Raw genomic sequence first — 20,902 nt, 5'->3', positions numbered from 1 at the left:
TGGGGGTGGGTGGGGAATATTGTCTGCAATTCTCTTGGAATCTGAGAACCTGAGGAGTCTATTAAAGGGTTAGAAATTCACAGACAGGCTTTCTGTAGGGAGCTTCTCATTTCCATTACAATGACTGCTGCAAAGAAAGAAGCTGCTGCCAGTGGGCGTGGCCAGAACTGCAGTCTGCTCTAAATTCTAGCAAACACAAACATGTACCCAGGGTATACTGGTCACTGATTACTAAAGAAAATTGAGGTTTCTCTGCATCTGCTTCCATCAGTTACTGCATGCATGTTCTGTGATGATAGTTAGGGCATTCCCCAATCTGATTGCTGGGGAAGGCCAGTTCAGGCACCCTCTCCACTATTGCTAGGCATCTTAGCTGGGGTCATCCTTGTGGATTCCTGGGAGTTTCCCTAGCACCGTATTTCTTCTTAACTCCAGAATGGCTCCTTCTTCAAGATATCTCTTTCCTTGCTCCCCTTCTCTGCCTTCCCCGCCCCCGACACAAGCTAGTGGGTGCTCATTCACTCTGGACTGATAGCTAGAAAACCTGCATAGGACTCAATTAAGCCCTCTGAATGTGGGTGACAGTTCTGCGGCTTGGGCAATTTGTGGGCCCAGTAACAGTGAGACTAGGATTTATCATTAATACATGAGCCGGCTTTTTGGAGCGCATTCCCCACGGAGGAACACTTTACCCAGCCTTTATACAGCCAGAGGGCCTTGGTCCTGTCTCAACTGAATATGCCAAACTCTGTTGACGCCCCTTGGGAAGCCTTACCTTTTCTGAGGCATGAAAGGAGGAGTATTAGGGAAAGGTGGGAGAAGAGTGGGAGGAAGGGAGGGAGAGAGGGGAACTGTGGTTGATATGTAAAATGCAAAACAAAACAAAAAATTAAATAAAATTTAAAAAAAAAACGAAAATTGAGGTTTCAGTATCATCTGGACCTGTCCATGGACCTTGGTAAAAGATCTGAAGATAAACATACTGGGGCCACAAAGGCTGGGCTTGACTCAGACCCAGTTTGGAGATTACATGAGTAATTTCTCCTTTGCTCAAACTTTATATATATAAAATAAGCTTCCCAATATCATCTCCCACCAAATCAATGGCTCCAATTTAAGGAAAGCATGTAAAATGGAGTATAGCCCCAATGTATTTCTTCAGATCATTCTTATCCTGTGTGCATGTATATGCACACTCGGGAGTAACTTGCACGTTTGTGCACATGCCTGTACATGCTGCAGGCCAGCCTTAGGTGTTATTCCTCAGATGCCTTCTAGACTTTGTTTTTTGAGACAAGGCATCTCACTGGACTGGAACTCACCAAGTAGGAGAAGCTGACTGGCCAATGAACCCCAGAAATACACCTGTTCCCACCTCCCCAACACTGGAATTAGAAGTGTATACCGCCATGTCTGGCTTTTTTTTTTTTTTTTGTGAATGAGTTCCAGAATCAAGCCCTGATCCTCATTCTTGACTTTAGTCAGTGAACTGTCTCCCTAGTTCACCCTCTGCCTTTAAAAATATTTCAAAAATTAATTTTTGCTTGTGCGTGCACACAGACATGTGTGTACATAAACAATGGCATGAGTGTTGAGAACAGAGGACAGCCTATGGGAGCCGGCACTTTATTTCTAGTGTGTGAGTCCTGGGTATCAAATCCAGTGCCGCGAGCAAGTGATTTTGCTGAGTCATCTCACAGATTCTAAACCCTTTACCTTTATGAAAGGAGAGAGAGACATGGAGGTGAGAGACATGGAGGTAGGTGGGGGGGAGGAAGGAAGGAAGGAAGGAAGGAAGGAAGGAAGGAAGGAAGGAAGGAAGGAAGGAAGGAAGGAAGGAAGGAAGGAAGGAAAAAAGGAAGGAAAAGCATGTACATGGGTTGGGTTGCAGAAAAACAAACTGGATTAATTGAAAACTCAGGAAACAAAGATGCATGTTGGAATTTTATCATCACAGGGTCTGATGTGTTCAGTGTCTGCACCATGGGGTACTAACTCCCACAGAGAAAGTCTACTCAGGTTTGGTACATGGCAGGTGATGCCGGATCTACGCCCTTTCCTGGGAACCTGTGATCCTAGAGAAAGAATCTAGTGCTGGAAAATATGAGCAGCCGCTCATAATGTCTTTCTCTCATGCCCACTGTAGTGCCAGGCTCTCCTCTGGTGCCTTTCACCATCAACTTCACCATCACTAACCTCAAGTATGAGGAGGGCATGCGTCAACCTGGATCCTGGAAGTTCAATGCCACTGAGAGAATCCTCCGAAGACTGGTAAGAGCTCTGCCCGGTATATGCATAATTTCCCACATATGTAAGCCAACGCCTATCAGTTAGATGGCACTCTGCAGAAAGTCCCACCAACCTCAACCTTTTCCACAGATTCCAGCTTTGCTCTTGGAAGCTAGGTCCACACATCTCAAAAACAGTTTTTATTCCCTCAGTCCCTGTAGTCACAGCCTTCTCCCCTTTCTCCACAGCTCTGGTCTTTGTTCAATAAAACAAGTATCCACCTCCTGTATTCTGACTGCAAACTGATCTTGCTCAGGTGAGTCCTCAAATTAAACAAGCCAGAGATCCTCAATACGTCCCAGACCCAAAGTGCGGTTGGGTTCTTTCCTTTTCTCCTATCTGTACATTACCCATGTGGCATTTAGGAAGCACTGCATCCAGCATCCAATGTGTCCTCAAACCCAACAACTGCTACTTGAGCCAGCCCCACAGCTGCAGACCGCAGCAGGTTGATGGCCTTTCCTGTTCATCCATTCTCAATTTCAACTTCATTCCCTCACTGTGAAAAAAGGGAGCCTTAAATTCTATCCCCAGAATTTCTCTTAAACTATTGTTCTAATTTCATTTCTGTCACTGTGATAAAACACCTCAACCAAAAGCAACATAGAGGAGAAATAGCTTATTTTAGCTAATACTTTCAAGTGACAGTAATACTTACCTTCAGGGAAGTCACAACCACTGATGACGGAGACAGTCACATCACACCCACAATCAAGAACAGAGAAATAAAAGCAGGAATCTCTCTTGCCTGTACTCAGCTTGACTTCTCTATTCTTATACAGTCCAGGGTCCGCTGCCTAGAGTATGTTGCCAACCAAAATGGGTTAGGTATTTCCACATTAACTAGCTTCATTAAGACCAGTCCACACAGGCATGACCACAGATCAAACCAATGGAGATTACCCCCAATTTAAACTCTTTTTCCTCAGTGATTCAGGTGGATAGTTGAAGCTAACCAGTACAGACACTAATGTCTTTCTCTTTGCTTTTATTGCCAAATTTTTATCTGTCTTAAACATGAACTCTCTCTTCTTCACACCATGAGAACGCAGATTAGTGTCTCACAGTCAATAAAACTTCTTTACTCCATGTCTGCTTGGGTTCACAGGCTACCGGAAGTTAGTACACTCAGAGGCACTAGGCCTCAGGTATCACCTCTACACCAGTCATCTCATCTCCCCTGGCTCCTTCCTCTCCTGCCCCCATCAATCTAAGATGCGTTCTAGGCAATCTTTTTATCATCATTCTCCTCATCTATCCTTCTCAGGTCTGAGAACGATGGAGCAGCCACAGGGGTAGATGCTATCTGTACTCACCGTCCAGACCCTACTGAGTCTGAGATGGACAATGAACAAGTATATAGGGAATTGAGCGAGCTGACCAATAACATCACCCAGCTGGGCCCTTACACCTTAGACCAGAACAGCCTTTACATCAACGGTGAGTAGTGGCCTTATGTGCTCTATTGCAAAACATACATCCTCCCTTCCCAGCCTCCACTTCCTCACCCTGCCCCCTTCTCACTCTTTTATTATCTCTTCAGGTTATACACACCAGAGCCTGTCCATCATACCAATGAGTGAGTATTATGAGGCTCCGTAAGTATCTCCTACTCTGTAAGTCAAAGCCCTGTGAAGTAAAAACAAAAGCCCTTCATTCATTTCTACAGACCTCTCCAGCTATGGCTGCACAGAAACTTATGCCCTTGTCCTAAATCAGGCTAGAGATATAGCGCTTAGTAAAGTGCTTGCATCGGGCCTGGAGTTTGATCCCTAGCAGCCAAGTAGAAAGCCAGGCATAGTGGTGCACATTTGTAATCCTAGCTCTAGTAGGAGCAAACAGCTGGATCCTTGGGGTTTACTGGTCAGTCAGCCTAATTGAATTGGAGGTTCACGGGTCTTACAACCTGGCCTGAACAATGAGCACTGTATTGGGGACTGAGCGGGCTGCCCAATGATATCTCCGAGCTAGGCCCCTTACACCTTGGTCTTAAAACACAAAGTAGACAGTGCCTGAGGAAGAAAAATAGCAAAGGGGCTGGAGAGAAAACTCACCAGTTAACAGCACTTGCTGTTCCTACCAAGAACCTTGGTTCTATTCTAGATGCCCACCCAATGGCCCACAACCATCAATAACTCCAGTTGTAGAGAATCAGATGCCTCTTTCTGGCCTCCCTGAGCACCAGGCATGTACACGGTGCATAGACACGACGTAGGCAAAACACCCCATACACAAAATAAAATAATTTGCAAAACAAATGGCATCAGATGTTGCCCTCTGGCTCCATATGCACATATGCAGGTGCACATTTGCACATTCTGTGGAAGGCTCAGGCATGTGCACTCCCCTCTAGTATCTTTTTTTTTTTTTTTTTTTTTTTTTTGGTTTTTCGAGACATGGTTTCTCTGTGGTTTTGGAGCCTGTCCTGGAACTAGCTCTTGTAGACCAGGTTGGTCTCGAACTCACAGAGATCCGCCTGCCTCTGCCTCCCAAGTGCTGGGATTAAAGGCGTGCGCCACCACCGCCCGGCCCCTCTAGTATCTTGAAAATGAAAGGACATTCACTCTAAACACCTGGTACCTTTTGATCCTCAGCTTCTGTGGTGACCACGATTTCTAGCAGGACAACAACCTCTGTCTTCAGTCCCACAGGTAAGATGGAACAGGTAGCACATCTCAATTCCCTGAGAATTCCTTAAATATCAGACCTAATTGCCCAAGACATTTTCTAAAACTCCTCTATGTAACCCATAGGCAGTCTGTAGTTTTAAATCCTTTCCCAGCCTTTTGAACCAACAGGGCTGCTAGGTGAGGCCTGAAGTACACCGTGGTCACTGTGTCCAAAGCCAGCTCAGGGCAGAGGAGTACCTCCATAAAGCACTTGACTTGGAACCAGAACCAGAATCTGATTCCTCAAGCCCATGAGAAATTGCCAGATGTGGTAGTGAGTACTTGACATTTCAGTACGTGGAGACAGAGACAGGCAGGTTCCTGGGCCTCACTGGACAACTGGGGTTTCTATCCCAAGGGAAGTAGAAGGTGTTCCTGAGGGTGATACACAAGGTTGTTCCTCTGGCCTTCACACACACACACACACACACACACACGAACATGCACTGTCATATAGATGCACATTCACAGTAAGAAAATCAGATCTAATATAACAGTACAATCTCACAGAAGCTGTGTGCATAGAAAACATGAAGTCGGCAGTATATGTCCAATATTAACATTCAGTCCTGCCACTTACAGACTGTGTGACTTGGAAGCAAATCCTTCATAATTTGCTAGAGTTCTTACATTTGTATTCCATTTTGATGCTACTTGCATTACATTACAATTCTTTGTCCAGTGCAAGCTATCAGTCTGATCTAAGCAAAGAACTTCAGACATGATCTGACATCTGCTACCTGAGGACAGGTGGGTAAGATGACTTAGAGAGGAAAGGCATTTGCTGCCAAGTGTGATGGACTGATTTTTCTTTCTGGGACCTACATGGTGAAAGGAATCAGTTCCTGAAAGCTTTCCTCTGATCTTCACACCCACGCTTTGACATGTACACACACAGTCATCACTACATAAGCAAATGAGGAAGTAAATGCTGCCACAGTCTTCACTAAAAAAATTGCTTTAAACCAGTAAGTATGGAGACTTAAGAAAAATCTTGGCTTTTTAAAGGAAATTCAGGAAAGAAAGAAACCTATAGAGATTTTGCCAACTGGAGGACATATGTCTTTTCTTTCTGCTTCATGGTGAAGTCAGCCACACACACACCAATCCTTTGTTATTTATTTGAAGGTATGGGGTCTGCTTTCCAAGGAAACATGTTTCCTAGAAGAAGGATCTCCTCTGTGCAAGACTATACACAGCTGATGCTCCATGTTCAAGTTCAGAGAAAAACAATTGTCTTAGTGTGTGTCTTTCCTACACCCCCTGTACAGCAGCAGTCCCTGTCCTGGTGCATTTTCCTATCAACTTCACCATCACTAACTTGGCATTTGAGGAGGACATGAGTCGCCCTGGATCCAGGAAGTTCAATATCACTGAAAGAATCTTGCAGAGGCTGGTGAGAGTCTTGCTAACTGCGTCTAATACCGTACACAGGTATAAGCCATGCCTACCTGTCACACAAGCCCCTGGAAGCTGGTGAGAGTTCTGCTCACTGCACCCAGTACCACACACAGGTGTAAGCCATGCCTACCTGTCACACAAGCCCCTGGAATCTAGTGAGAGTCCTGCCCACTGCACCTAGCACCACATACATGTGGAAGCCATGCCTACCTGTCACAGAAGCCCCTGGAATCTGGTGAGAGTCCTGCCCGCTGAATCTAACACAGCACATAGATGTAAGCCATGCCTTCCTGTTACACAAGCCACTGGAAGAAGAGTTTATCCCTAGCCGCAAAGATCAAATCTTACAAGAAGACCTAGCCCATCTCAGCCTGACCCCAAGGATGACATGTCTCGGGACCTTGCCAGTCTCACGTCTGCCCCACTTGTACTTGCTCGTTTCTTCCTCTCACTCCTCTAACCTTCTTCCACAGCTGAGGCCCTTGTTCCAAAAATCCAGTGTTGGTCCCGTGTATTCTGGCTGTGTCCTGGACTCTCTCAGGTGGGTTTGGGGATATGGAAATGGGGTGTGAAATCTAAAATGTACTGTTTCCTTCTGTTGTTTTTCTGCATAGCTTCTGTTCAGGTGAAGTGAGAAAGCCGTGACACAAGGTGTCTTCCAATCCTACCACGTCCCCGCAACTATCTCCATACTAGTAGACCATCAGCACAATTTTACTGTTCCTGCTTATCCTGTCTGAATTCCAATCCCATTTCTGCCTTTGGAATAAAAGGAGGCTGCCTTTCACATTTAAAATTCTGTTCTCTGATTACTGTGAAGAAAAATAAATTCTTTTCCACTTGCTGTCAGTCCTAAATCCATTTCTCACTTGTCTTAGATATGTGAGCACCTCAGATCCCAAAACATGAGAGTGAAGATATGATTCTTGTATTTGATAAAAATTCATCACTCCATGATTTCTGATTGTCTCAGTCTAGGAGAAATCAATATGTTCATTATCTAGGTCTGGCTTCTGGTCTTTTCCAATCTTCTTTTTTCTTTATAAAAGATGTTTATTTGTCCAGTATGCACATGTAAATGGATGCATGCATTTATGCATGTGTGTTTGTGTGTGTGTATGAACACACCAGTACCATGGCATCCATGTGGGAGCCAGAGGATAATTCATTGATACCATCATGTGGGTCCCAGGGATGGAAGCCAAGTTGTCAGGACTGATGGCAAATTACCCCATCTATAGATCCATCTCTCTGGGCCTCTATCAGCCTTTTCCTTTACTCCGGCTACTCCCGACCCTATCCTAGCATTTCACGATGCTTTGTTAAGGAGTCCTTTGTTGTTCATTGTTTTACCTGTCCTTCCCAGATCTGAAAATGATGGTTCAGGCACAGGAGTGGATGCTGTCTGCACTCACCACCTCGACCCCACTGGCCTGGGACTGGACAGAAAGATAGTGTATTGGGAGCTCAGCCGGCTGACCTATGGTGTCAGCAGGCTGGGCCATTATACTCTGGACCAAAACAGTCTGTATGTCGATGGTGAGCAATGGCCACCTTCACTTTGCTTTAGTGAAGAGCCCACATTCTCTCTCTTAACTCCATATCAGTATCCCCCTCCATTTTCAGTCTTTCTTTCATTTTCTTTGCAGGTTACACTCATCAAAATCTGGCTACCACCACCAAGAGTGAGTATTCTCAGTTTTTATAAATCTCTATGACTCATATGATTTCCACGTCTTTGGAATGAAAGAGGTCAAAGGCCCATTCTCCATTTCCCAAACTGTGGTGTGATACTTTCCCTGAGAGAGGCGACAAACAAACATCTACTCATCCTAGAGAGTTGCACCAAAGTAGCAACTATACTACCACCCAGCTTGGGTAACCAGTGCGTTTATTGGGGTTACTCACAAGAGCAGGGGTGACTCAAAGGAAGCTTCATCGTCAATAGCCACCCTAGCATGGGTCAAAACTCAGAAGAACTGGACCCCTGAAGCTCTCTACTTGACTTACAGGAGTCTCACCATGTCAGAGAGTCTCTCCTAGGCACCAAAGCTGGTCAGAACCTTCTTCCTTAAATGTTTTCCATGGCTTCTATAACCTTGGGCTCTCAAGAATCTTTAGCTTTAGCTTTACCAGACTTGTGAAGTTTGTTTATTTTTCTAAGGCTCATGAGCTTCTTCTCTCCTTTTCTGAATAAATGTTTCAACTCAAAGGAAATTGCTAAATGACACAACCTCATCTCTAGCCTGTGATGGACAAAGGCTTAAACACATAACTAACCCCAGAATCTGCATTCTTTCCCTGATGTCTCCAAGCTAGTGGGGTTTCTACTCTAATCATTTGAGAGTTTACCTCCACAGTCTCCATGATGACCACGGCTTCTACAGTGTTGACTACCAGCTCTCCGAGCCATACAGGTAGGAATTCTCCTCTCTGAAGACGTCCCCAGTGGTTCTAGAGTCTTAGAGTCAGGAGGAGTGGAGGAAGTGACCTATTGCAGAGGATCCTAAGGTTAACTCTTGGTGACTTTCACAGGTTCATCCCAGGCCACCAAGAATCCCTTTAATTCTATTTCCTGGTATTCAGAATCTCTGGTAATTGTTTCTGATGTTTATTGGTGGTGATGGATGTCTAAATCCTCCCCCAGCCCTTAGAAGGATATATACAAGCAGGGCTGTTGGCTGAGATATATAGTGTGCAGTCACTGGCATGCTATCAAACATCTCAACAAAAGATCAAATTCCTAGTTTATCGACTAAGCAACTCACATACAGCTTGCTTAAAGGACTCTTGTTATTGAGTAGAAAAGTGGTTATTCTGGATAACTCATCATGAATATATTCCTTAATATAAATGTGTATAAGATCCTGTACTATGTGTAGAAACTATAGTCATAGTCTTTTGTTGTTGTTGTTGTTGTTTTGGGGGATTGTATTTATTTATTTGCATTGGTGTTTTGCCTGCCTGTATGTCTGTATGAAGGTGTCAGATCTTGGACTTACAGAGAGTTGTTAGCTGCCATGTGGGTGCTGGGTACTGAACCAGGGTCTTCTGGAAGAACAGTGAGTTCTCTTAACCGCTGAGCCATCTCTCCAGCTCCTCTATAGTCATATTCTTTCATCAGGCTTTTTAAGAAAAATGATTTGTCTATAATTGATGGATTATGACAAATCATTTCTTTATTTTTAGGATTATATTCTTCATGTATTTCTACCTCATATGTAATGTTTTTATTGTAAGAATTATAAAAAAAAATACTAGGCCTGTAATGGGTTCAGTGGGTAAAAGCTACAAATCTGAGTTCAATCCCTGGATCCCACATGGTAGAAGGAGAAAACCTTTGCACTTTGACCTCTATTTGCCCATGCTTATATGGAAGCAATATATGAACATTACAGTAATATGTCCTGTGTTCAAGTTGTATTCTGTGATCTGGGCAAGTTATTTAATTTCTCATTGGCTCAGGATTTATATTTCCATTTACTGGTTGCTTGATTAATGTCTGTATATCATTATGCACAACTGGAAGTCAAAAGACAACTTGAGTTTGTTCTGTCCTTCTGCCATGTAAGTTTAAGAGATACAACTTAAGTCATCAGACTTGGCAGCAAGCAGCTTAATCCACTAAGCCATTTCTGCCAGTCCTCATTGCCTCCGTTTTGAATTTGTATAATAGACATTGTAATAACTGCTTGGTCCATAATAACAAAACTGTTGTGTGTAAGCTCATTAAATTGATCTCTAACACAAATTACCAACATAATGTTTCTACTGAATGTGAGGAACAGTATTGAGGCTTGGGCAGTCTGTGGGGCCACTTGCAGGGGGACTAGAATTTATCCCTAATGTTTAAACTGACATCTAGGAGCCCATTCTCTTTGGAGGGATACTTTGCTTAGCCTAGCTATAGGGCAGAGAGACTTGGTCTTGCTTTGAAGTGAAGTGTCAGACTTTGTTGACTCCCCATGGGAAGACTTACCCTTTCTGATGAGTGGATGTGGGATGAGGAAGGGGAGAAAGGTGGCACAGGAGAAGGAGAGGTAGTGGGTGGGAATGGGGATAGTTATGTAAAATGAGAAAAGATTGTATCAAAAATTGTAGAAGTTAGTTTGATTTGGGAAATAACCAGGTTAGCTAAAAGACAAAACAATTATATTTTTATTTACTATAAAGGGAAAACACATAAAACAGGAACGAGAAGTCCAAGCTCAGCTTGGTGCCAGGGAATCAAGAGAGAGAGAGAGAGAGAGAGAGCATTTGAGCCATGTGCCCATTTTTTTCTCAGGGTCCCAGAAAGCCACACACACACAAAAATAATTGCTTAACAAAGCTTCCCCATAACCTCCCCCTTTTGTCTAAACAAGAGTATCCAAACCCATTACAAAACTATATACAATGGGAACAGATATCAAGTATAAAATTACAACCAACATAGACAATATTAAGCAAGGAACACATGACTAATGTTTTAATAAGCATTTTATTCCAAAGAGTCAAAGTCTTGCATTGGAAATAAGCTTGGCTAAATCATAAGAGGAAGGTAACTGCAACTATTTAATCTTCAGCTCCATAGAAACCCTAAGAAGGGAGATATTTGAGTAGGCAGGAAGTGCAATCAAACAGCTTCTAAAGCAAACAGTATATGATAGAGACCGTTGGCTATCTGAGCAATCATCCAAAGTCTCATGGACAACGTTGACGCAACCAACTTTGGATAAGGCCTATCATAACTGGCAGACAATTTTTAGAGGCAGGAAATTGTTTAGAACCGTCTTACCCTGTCTTGGCAAGATTTGACAGTTCTTTTCCTTGTGTCCTGCTTACCCAATCCTGAGATCATATGCTTTGTCAGTGGTTGAGGCATGGGCAGTTCCTTGCCCAAAGGTTAATTGTTCTAAGAAGAAAGCAAACTCTGAGTGGAGTGTCTTCGGTGCTCAACATTCTCTCAGATATAGATTGGTGCTGTCAAGAAAAATTATGTCTCATGTCAACAGAATCCTAAGTTATTTAAATGTCATATTCTACAGATCCTTGAAGTGGTTGAAGGTTAGCTATCTAGGCAGAAGGCAATCTCTATGTATCTAAAGAACCTAATTAACCTGATTATATGTATAACAAACATTAACAACTATTGACCTATAATATTTAATATCTGTGTAACTTAAAGACTAAGACTTCATGTCTGAATATTAAGTAATCTGTAAACAAATATGCAGCAAATAGGGACAATGACCTCAAAATGTAAACAATGTATAAGTATCTTGATCAGAGATAAGAATAATATATAATGCAATATGAAACTATATCCTAAAAGTTGTATCAATATACAAAATGTCCTAAACAGAGGTAGAAACATGCATATATATATATATATATATATATATATATATACAATTTGAAAGAACAATTTTGCATAGGCTAATAAATACTGTAAACATGAATAACAGATATAATTTGAGCTTCTATCAATATACAAAAAACTATACTAATGTACCAATGTAAATTATACATAAATAATAGCTCACAAGTATTCACTCTATTATCCACTATTATTATCCCTTTTAAAAAAAATCTCAGAACTTACATAGTTTCCACCCCAACCCTCTACCTGATACAAGTAATAATCAACAATCCCTAAACGGTATTCCCAACATTAAGGAGAAACTTTTTTGGAAGAGGGTATGTTGTCCTCTAGAATTGCTTCCCACTGTCATGGGGGCAATGTTCTCTTTATGGGATCCTGCAAAAGTAAAGTGATGGTTGAGTTTCAAGATTACTGTCTAGTAGAGGTGCAATTGATTTTCAAGCAGTTGGTAGGGTTTTTTCCAAAGTTCTTATTTGGAGTTCTTGCCAGAATGTCATGAGAAGGTGCACCATAAAAAATTCTTAGTAAAAAAAAAAAAAGAATAAAAATAAAAATAATAATAAGGGTTGGGGTGAGAGCTGAGTTCTAAAGTGCTTTCCTTGCAAGCTTGAAAATCAGAATTCAATTTCCCAAAACCCATGTGTGTTAGAGGAGGGGGGGTGAGAAAGAAGAGAGAAAGAAGAAAGAAGAGATAAGGGAAGAGAGAAGGAGGGAAAGAAGAAAAGGAAAGAAGGAATAAAGTGATTTGGTGTCAGGTACTAACAATCCTAGCTCATGGGAGATAGAGCCTTGATCACTGAAACTCACTAGACAGCCATTCAAGCCTACTTGATGAGTACCTGACCAGTGAAAGACCTTGTCTCAAGAAGAGCAAGATGGACAATTCCTGAAGGAAAGCAATATAGGCTGTCCTCTGTCATCCACATGTATGCACTCCCAAATACACATGACCCCCAAACCTATGTGCATATGCACACACAAGTGTATGCACATATGCTCAATCACATCTATATCGACACACACACACACACACACATGTATTCAGTGAATAAGCAGATGTCAAGAAAACATTTGGTTTAAACAAAAATTCAAAGAAAAGAGAATGCTTATGTAACTTTCATTCTCCTGAGAGTCAAATATAATTCTTTTCTGGTTGATAGTATATTTACCAGTCTAGAAGAATCCCATTCATCCTTGATAACTATCAGGTGAAACTGATGTTCTCTAGGTGGAAACTGTCCACTTTTGAAGAAACCCCTTCTGAGTGATAGAAGGTGTATTTGTACGCCCCAAGTCAAGTTCAGAAAGAGAAAATAAGGTAAAGTTCAGATATTGTGTTTCTCACATCCCTTCCCTCCTCCGACAGTAGCAGGTCCTGTTCCAGTGCCTTTTACCATCAACTTTACTGTCACTAATCTGGAGTATGTGGATGATATGGGTCACCCAGGATCTAGGAAGTTCAATGTCACTGAGAGACTTCTGCAGAGCCTGGTGAGATACCCCCCTCCCAGTGTATAAAGACCCACCCACAGATAGAAGCTGCACTCACCAAACCATGTCACAACCAAGAAGAAGGCCCTAACCCTAAATCCTCAGCATTGTTCTCATGCCTCTTACCTTTCTCCTCAGCTTGGAGCACTGTTTAGTAAAACCAGTGTCGGCCCCCTGTATTCTGGATGCAGACTAACAATGCTCAGGTGAGACCTTATAATAATAGTCTAGGGGCTGCAAGATAGTACAGTCAATAAAGTACTTGCTGACCAAGCATGAGGACCTGAGTTTGATTCCCAGCACCCTCCTAAAAAGCCAGTGATGATGGCATGTGCTTGTAAACCCAGCATTGGAGAAGTAGATACTGGAGGGTCCCTGGGATTGGCTGACCAGTCAACCTTCCAAAAATCAGTTATCCCTAGGTCTCATAGACAGACAGACATAGAGAGATCTATCTCAAAAAACAGATGACTCCCAAGAAAGAATAAACACTCAAGTTATTCTCTAACCTCCATATACATACATAAGCATGAACACACACACACACACACACACACACACACACACACACACACTGGACCAGGCAGTCTTTCCTCAAGTATTTCTAAACCAGTTTAGTCAGCTTACTTTCTGTCTTTATGTCCTCAACTTTGGGGAATTTAGGACACGTACCACATTGCCTCCTCAGCTATCCCCAAAGCCTGCAAACCCCCACATACAGAATCCTAATACTCTTAATTCCTTCCTTTATTCCTGACTTTGGAATAAAGGAGGATTGCAGGTGCTGTTTTAAAGTTCAGTGCATAGGACTCCTCTTAAGACAATTTCCCACTCCCAATCCCAGTTTTCATCTATTGTAAATAGGAGCTCTCTAGACCCTGTGACATGAGGACATAGGTTTGAGTCTCTCAGTCTCACTCCATGTCTGCTCACGGCCACAAGGTAGCTACAGAAGTCAGTACATTCAGAGAGGGTAAGCCCATCTTTTCAGCAAATATACCAGATGCTCTGTTTCTTCTGGCCCTTTCCAGTCTTATGACAGACACTTCTGGATCCCTCCCTAGGTAATCTATTTAATACCAATCCCCCGTCTGCCCTTTCCAGGCCTGAGAACAATGGAACAGCCACAGGAGTAGATGCCATCTGCACCTACCAGCCCAACACCTCTAATGGAGGGCTGGACAGAAAGCGTCTGTACTGGGAGCTGAGAAGACTGAACAAAGGCATCATGAAGCTAGGGCCCTACACCTTGGACAAGAACAGTTTCTATGTCAATGGTGAGCTATATTTCAGAGTCATGCTCCTCTCCTCCCACACCACTACTTCTCAACCCCACCCCATTTCCACTCTTTTGTTGTTATCTATGCAGGTTATATGCAGCAGACTCTGGCCACCACCCACAGGAGTGAGTATCTTGAGGCTCCAGTATTCGTGAATAAGGCCATGAACCAGAATCTCTATTCCATGCCTGAAATTCACCTTCATTTAGGGATGAACAGGGAAGGGGCCGCTTCCTTGTATCCCCCCATGCAAAGGTTCCCCAGTCAAAACAATTAAATTGTTTTTGCTTTTCAGCATTAGTGATGGCTACTGTTTCTGAAGGAATGCCAAACACTTCTTCGGCACCCACAGGTATGAATTCCCCTCTGTTGAGATTCTCCCACTCATTTAAAAGATCGGCAGAGGGCAGATGAAAAATCCCAGAGGGTCCCAAATGGATCTCACGGGCTCTTCCCAGGTCACTGAGGAATTTTTAATTGTCAAACACTTCCCTAGCACCCTTTATCCTAAAGCATCCCTTAGAACCTACTTCTGAATTCTATTGGCCCTTAAGTTCTAAATCACCCAGCATTCCTGACAATGGTATATTTCATCAAGGGTCATCAGATACTCTAGAACTGGACTTATTTGTTGTAATAAGAGCGGCGGGGCTGTGTCCCCGGCACCCGGCCGCCCGCATGGCTTATGCCCCAAAATAATTACACGGAAACTGTATTCTTTTAATCACTGCCTGGCCCATTAGCTCCAGCCTCTTATTGGCTAGCTCTTACATATTGATCTAACCCATTTCTAATATTCTGTGTAGTACCACGAGCTGGCTTACCAGGAAAGATCTTAACCTGCGTCTGTCTGGAGTGGGAGAATCATGGCGACTCTCTGACTCAGCTTCTTTCTCCCAGCATTCTCTTCTGTTTACTCCACCCACCTAAGGGCTGGCCTATAAATGGACCTAGGCAGTTTCTTTATTAATTAACCAATGAAAGCAACAGATTAATACAAGACCCATCTCCATCACTTATTCATGATTATAAGCTACAATGTGGGCACTGGGAACTCTGAAATAAAAACTACCAATAGTCTTAATTACTGAGCCATCTCTCCAGTCCTTTCATGGTTTTTAAGATAGGTTCTCACACTGCATATAAAGCTCACCAGTTCAATTAAGCTGGCTAACCAGTGGGCTCCAGGAATCTACTGTCTCTGCCCCTTCAGAGCTGTGGTTACAGACTCACACAACAGTGCTTGACTTTTTTTTTTCTTTTAACATGGGTACTAGAAATCTGAACTTGAATTTTAATGATTTTTTAGCAGTCACATTACCAATTGATCTATTTTCCTGATCTTTCATTTATACATTTTCCTTAGTCTTCTCATAGATTGAAACTAGTTAAGAATTGATTTATATAATAATTCAGTTTAGAACAGCTACTTAATTTCTATAACTAACCAACTGACTGGCAGGTTGTGTTAATATGTTTACCAAAAAAAGAATGGGTAAAGAAAAAGGTACTCCATATGAACATTGGAACACTTCAGCAATAAAGAACAAATTATTTCAATTATAGGAACATGGATGTAACCAATATGTTGCGAATTAAGTTAGTCTCAAAAAAAACTAATATCACATGTTTTCTCTTATTTGTGGTTCTTAGATTATATATGCATTTATATGTAATTGCACATGAGTAGATGACTTGAATGTTTCTGTCTTAGGCAACTGATGTAATAGGAGAAGGAGGAACAGAAAAGAGGAAGTAAGTGGCCTGTGCTTAGAAATGGTCACTGATAAGCACATTATAGGCTTGCATGAAAGTGGTCTTATATAAGTCAGCATAGTAAAATAAAAAATAAAAGAGAAAAATAGTTTACATTATGAAACTCAGAAGCCATGATTATAGGTATGATAGCTCCCTGGAGGGACAGATAAGCTTCCATTCTGCTTCATGGTGAAGTTACCTCTCAACTACAGTCCGATTTCTCCTTGGTAATTAAGTTGAAGCTGTTGTGACGTCTCTTCCCCTGAAAACAAATGTGCTTCCTACAGGAAGTATCTCTACAGTGCTTGAATATGCACATAGCTGTTGCTCCATGCTGAAGTCTAGAGAACAATAAGAGCTTGAGCACATGTCTTCCTCTAATACCCTCTGCAGCTGCAGGCCCTGTCCTGGTGCCTTTCAGCATCAACTTCACCATCATTAACCTGGAGTTTGAGGAGGAAATGGGTCACCCTGGATCCAGGAAGTTCAATATCATGGACAGAACCCTGCAGAACCTGGTGAGAGTCCTGCTTTCTGCATCTAGGCCCACCTACTGGCCATGCCATGCCTTGATCCTGGAAGACACCGCCGCCCACCTCATCCTGACTATACATATGCAAATCCAACTCAACAATGCCTGCTTTGCTCAGTTCTCTTCTGTCCTGACTTTATCCCTCACTGCTTCTCCTCACCTTTCTCCTTTCTCCACAGCTCAGGCCCTTGTTCAATAAAACCAGTGTTGGTCCATTGCATTCTGGCTGCAGGCTGATCTTGCTCAGGTGAGTCTTCAGAATAGCAGGCTGGAGTTGCTTAAAGTGCTCTCAGTCCAAGGATTGTGTTCAAATTCCTTGCTGCACTTCTGAATGTCTTATGCACAAGTGAATTTGGGAGGTACCATATCTCGTACCAAAATGTCTCCTGATTCTATCGCTTGTCCCACAATTCATCAACAGATTGGAATACCTTCTGTTCTTCCATTTTGAATTTCCTCCTTCTTCCCCTTACTTAGGAATAAATGAACATTTCCTATGAACTTTGAAGTTGGCCCACATGGTTTGTCTTAAGACAAATATGCTCTTTTTGCTCCCTAATGTTGACCTTTGGTGCCCCAAACGTTATTCTTCAAATGTCTCACTTGTGACCTCTCCTTTTCCCATAACGTACACTTGTTTATTTGATTCTTGCAATTGACAATAATTCTGGACTAACTGTCTGCTCAGGGTCACACATTACTGGTAGTCAATATGATAGAAAATCTACAATTGACTTTGTAAGTCTCTATCAGATATTTCTGCTCCTCTGAACCCTTCATGTGCTGCACCAGGCATTTCTGGATCCCTCTTTAAGCAGCCAGTTTATCACCATTCTCCTCATCTACCCTTCCCAGGTCTGAGAAAAATGGAAGTGCCACAGGGGTGGATGCCACCTGCACCCACCACCTAGACCCTGCTGGCCACAGGCTGGAAAATGAGCAGATATATGGGGAGATAAGCAGTCTGACCCAGGGTGTCACCCAGCTGGGCCCCTACATCCTGGACAAGAACAGTCTCTATGTCAATGGTGAGCAACAGTCATCTGTGCTTTGCCATATTGCGGAGCCCAAACCCTCCTTTCCCACTCCTTCTTTCCCTCAATTCCACTAGAGTTTAAATCTCCTGTTGTCCATGTAGGTTACACACACCAGATCCTGGCTACCACTCCCAGAAGTGAGTATTCTAAGTTTCCTTAATTGTCTACCACACCTATCCCTATACCCAGCCCTTTGAAATGAAAAAAAAAAAAAAAAAAAACAACAATAGCCTATTGTCTCCATTCCACTCTTCAACTAACCTGCAGCCTGAGGTGTACAGCACTTTAAACCCTAGCAGAACCCAGACTAGGACACCCTCGTGTCATGCACAGATGATATCTTCAAATGGATGTCTTTTCCCCCCACAGTGTCTATGGTGAACATTGTTTCTTCAACTATGCCAGCTCCCATCTCCAATCTCACAGGTAAAATTCTCTCTGAAAATGCTTCTGGTGACTTCTGTAATCACAGGAGGCAAGATGACGGGTAGAATAGTATGTTAAAGGGGATCCTAAGGTTGACCCTTGGTGCATGAGAGGGTCCTCAAAGGTCCGAGAATTCTCAGGTATTTCCCACCCCAGAATCAAGCTTCCAAAGTCATTCTCAGGTTCCTGTTTCCTAATGTAGGTGTCTACAAATTTCTAAATCTTTCTCAAACTCTTGGAAGAATTTTAAATAGCAGACCAGTTAGCCAAGAAGAAATTTGTGCAGGAAACAATATATGAAAACAGCAACTCAGGATTTTATCAGCCTCCTAGTTTGACCCACTAGACCAAATGACCAAGAAGTCTATATGTCTCTTTCTCTCTCCCCCTCCCTCCCTCCCTCCCTCCCTCCCTCCTTCCCTCCCCCTTCTTTGTTTGTATGTATACATGCTTGTATTGCTTATACTTGTAAAAGCCAGAGTTGAGTCTCTGTTGTTTATCTTCAGGTGTCATCTTGGAAATATAGGGCCGAGGGGTGGTTTAATAAGTAAATGTTTCTTAATTAAGCATGAGGATCATAGTGTGGGTTCCCAAGAACCCATATTCAATCTGAGTGAGCATAGCAGCCTGCCTGTCTCCAAAAAGACTGAATAGCCAGACGAGCAGAAAGGGCAAGCTCTGGGTTGTCTTTGAGAGATCTTGCCACAGTATATAAGATAGACTGATTGGAGAAGACACCTGACATCAACCTTGGCTCTCATACATGTGTACACACATGCCCCATATGTATGCAAACACACATACATATATGCACACCACACACCCATACGTATGAAAAAACAGATGAATTCTGTGGCTCTAAAGGCCTTTTCTTACCAGAGCTCTCTGACCCAAGGTCTTACTCTGAGCTGATAATTGATCCTGCTTGGAGGAGTGAGCAAACATGGCAATGTCGCAAGGATAAATCTATGTACAGCTGCCATGTTGTTGCATGAAGGGGATCAACAGTAAAAGAAGGGAATTGATCCAAAGCAGTGATAGAGGCATCTGTGATCTACCAGTAGCCACACGACTGAAGAGCTTGTCTTTCCCACCACCCCCAGAAACTCTTACTTGCAATAGCTCCTCAGAACCAGATGGGCTAGTGAGCCCCTCCTCCATTCATATTAGAACTTCGCTAGGCCCACTCTTGGATAGGTGAAAGCAGCTGTGAGTTAAGTGCTGCAGCCATGTGGTGTCCTAAAGACCATATCCTACAGGGCTCTTCCCCATCCTGCTCTTACCTTCCCTCTTCCTGCGCTTCTGTGATACTACCTGGGCTTTTCAGGAGGTGATATAGATAGATGTTCTATTCATATCTAATTACTGAACACTTATTCTCAGCACTTTGACTAGTTAAGAGTCCCTGTAGTAACTGCTGTCTGTCGCAAAATATGCTATCTTACCAAGGCTGAAAGCACATTGATATTGATATTTTAATTGCCATCAGTGTTTAATTACTATTATTTGTATCATTCAAAATAAGTTGTTGTTTTTTTTAATTCTGGTAGAGACATTCTGAACTGTTGCCCTAGCTATGAATACATGGTTGGCAGTGATATGAATATAGACTGTGTCCTAAACCCTACATCTAGTTCCGATATGACTCAGGACTTAACTTCTCTCCTAATCTAATTGCAGCCTCAAGCTCTGCTCCACTGCTGTGCACTCTTAACTTCACTATTACCAACCTACCATACACGGAGGATATGTGGGGCCCAGGGTATGCCAAGTTCAACAAAGTGGAGAAAGTCCTGCAGCTTCTGGTGAGACTCCTGCTCCCTTCCCTCACCTCACCCACTCCATCGCCTTTGGTCTTGCTCCCCCACTACAGCCATACCTGCCCCCTTCTTGCCCCACTCACCCATTAAAGCCTCATCCACTTCTCTTTCTTGTTTTACTCACCATCCACCACATGCATCCCTTGTGTTGTATTCATGATACTCTGCCTACCTTCAGCCTTACCTATTTAAGGCTCACCTGCTCTCTCCGGTCACACCCTCTTCCTTTGCATAGCACACTGGTACTCCATCCACCCACTCCACTCCTACCTTCTTGTCCCACTCACTGGTGTCTCTTTTACCTCTTCAAGTGTAGCCCTCCTGTATCTAGTTCTAAGCAGTGATGATTGGCCCATCTGCTCCATCTGTACCCATGCCCCTCTGTTACTTCACCAACTAATGTCCACACACATTTCTTTTCTTTTTTTTATTAATTAATTAATTTATTTATTAAAGATTTCTACCTCCCCCCACTACCACCTCCTGTTTCCCTCCCCCTTCCCCAATCAAGTCCCTCTCCCTCGTCAGCCCAAAGAGCAATCAGGGTTCCCTGCCCTGTGGGAAGTCCAAGGACCACCCACCTCCATCCAGGTCTAGTAACACTGATTCTCTTCTGACCTTTCCCAGCCCTATTCACCTCTTCTTGCCCAGCAAACAGATTATCCTCACCCACTATCCACTTGCCCAGCCCATTCACTAAAGCCCTGCCCAACTATCTCTCTCTTACGCTGTCATTGTTTCCACCCATATTTCTCCCATGACCCTCCATAGTGACCTGACCTCCCTTTTCATCCCAGCCTACTTCTCTTGCCTTTCCCTCTGGTGACCTGCTCA

The 20,902-nt window shown here is 43.0% G+C and overlaps 1 protein-coding gene across 1 annotated transcript in view; it reads left to right on the top strand.

The window, feature by feature from the left end:
• Positions 1 to 20,902, top strand: part of Muc16 (mucin 16, cell surface associated) — a 191,987-nt gene that overhangs the window by 96,445 nt on the left and 74,640 nt on the right. The window contains exons 21-39 of the mRNA XM_057766818.1: positions 2,147 to 2,271; positions 2,478 to 2,545; positions 3,557 to 3,729; positions 3,833 to 3,868; positions 6,230 to 6,354; positions 6,833 to 6,900; positions 7,726 to 7,898; positions 8,009 to 8,044; positions 8,720 to 8,776; positions 13,094 to 13,215; positions 13,354 to 13,421; positions 14,320 to 14,492; positions 14,585 to 14,620; positions 14,791 to 14,847; positions 16,647 to 16,771; positions 16,965 to 17,032; positions 17,641 to 17,813; positions 17,924 to 17,959; positions 19,929 to 20,053. Of these exons, the coding sequence (XP_057622801.1) occupies positions 2,147 to 2,271; positions 2,478 to 2,545; positions 3,557 to 3,729; positions 3,833 to 3,868; positions 6,230 to 6,354; positions 6,833 to 6,900; positions 7,726 to 7,898; positions 8,009 to 8,044; positions 8,720 to 8,776; positions 13,094 to 13,215; positions 13,354 to 13,421; positions 14,320 to 14,492; positions 14,585 to 14,620; positions 14,791 to 14,847; positions 16,647 to 16,771; positions 16,965 to 17,032; positions 17,641 to 17,813; positions 17,924 to 17,959; positions 19,929 to 20,053 (1,844 nt within the window). The remainder of the gene's footprint in view (positions 1 to 2,146; positions 2,272 to 2,477; positions 2,546 to 3,556; positions 3,730 to 3,832; positions 3,869 to 6,229; positions 6,355 to 6,832; positions 6,901 to 7,725; positions 7,899 to 8,008; positions 8,045 to 8,719; positions 8,777 to 13,093; positions 13,216 to 13,353; positions 13,422 to 14,319; positions 14,493 to 14,584; positions 14,621 to 14,790; positions 14,848 to 16,646; positions 16,772 to 16,964; positions 17,033 to 17,640; positions 17,814 to 17,923; positions 17,960 to 19,928; positions 20,054 to 20,902) is intronic.

The sequence above is a fragment of the Chionomys nivalis genome, chromosome 4 (genome assembly GCF_950005125.1).
Source record: "Chionomys nivalis chromosome 4, mChiNiv1.1, whole genome shotgun sequence".
Lineage (NCBI taxonomy): Eukaryota > Metazoa > Chordata > Mammalia > Rodentia > Cricetidae > Chionomys > Chionomys nivalis.
Note: the sequence above shows the minus strand (reverse complement) of the source record. Positions and strands in the feature narration are given on the sequence as shown.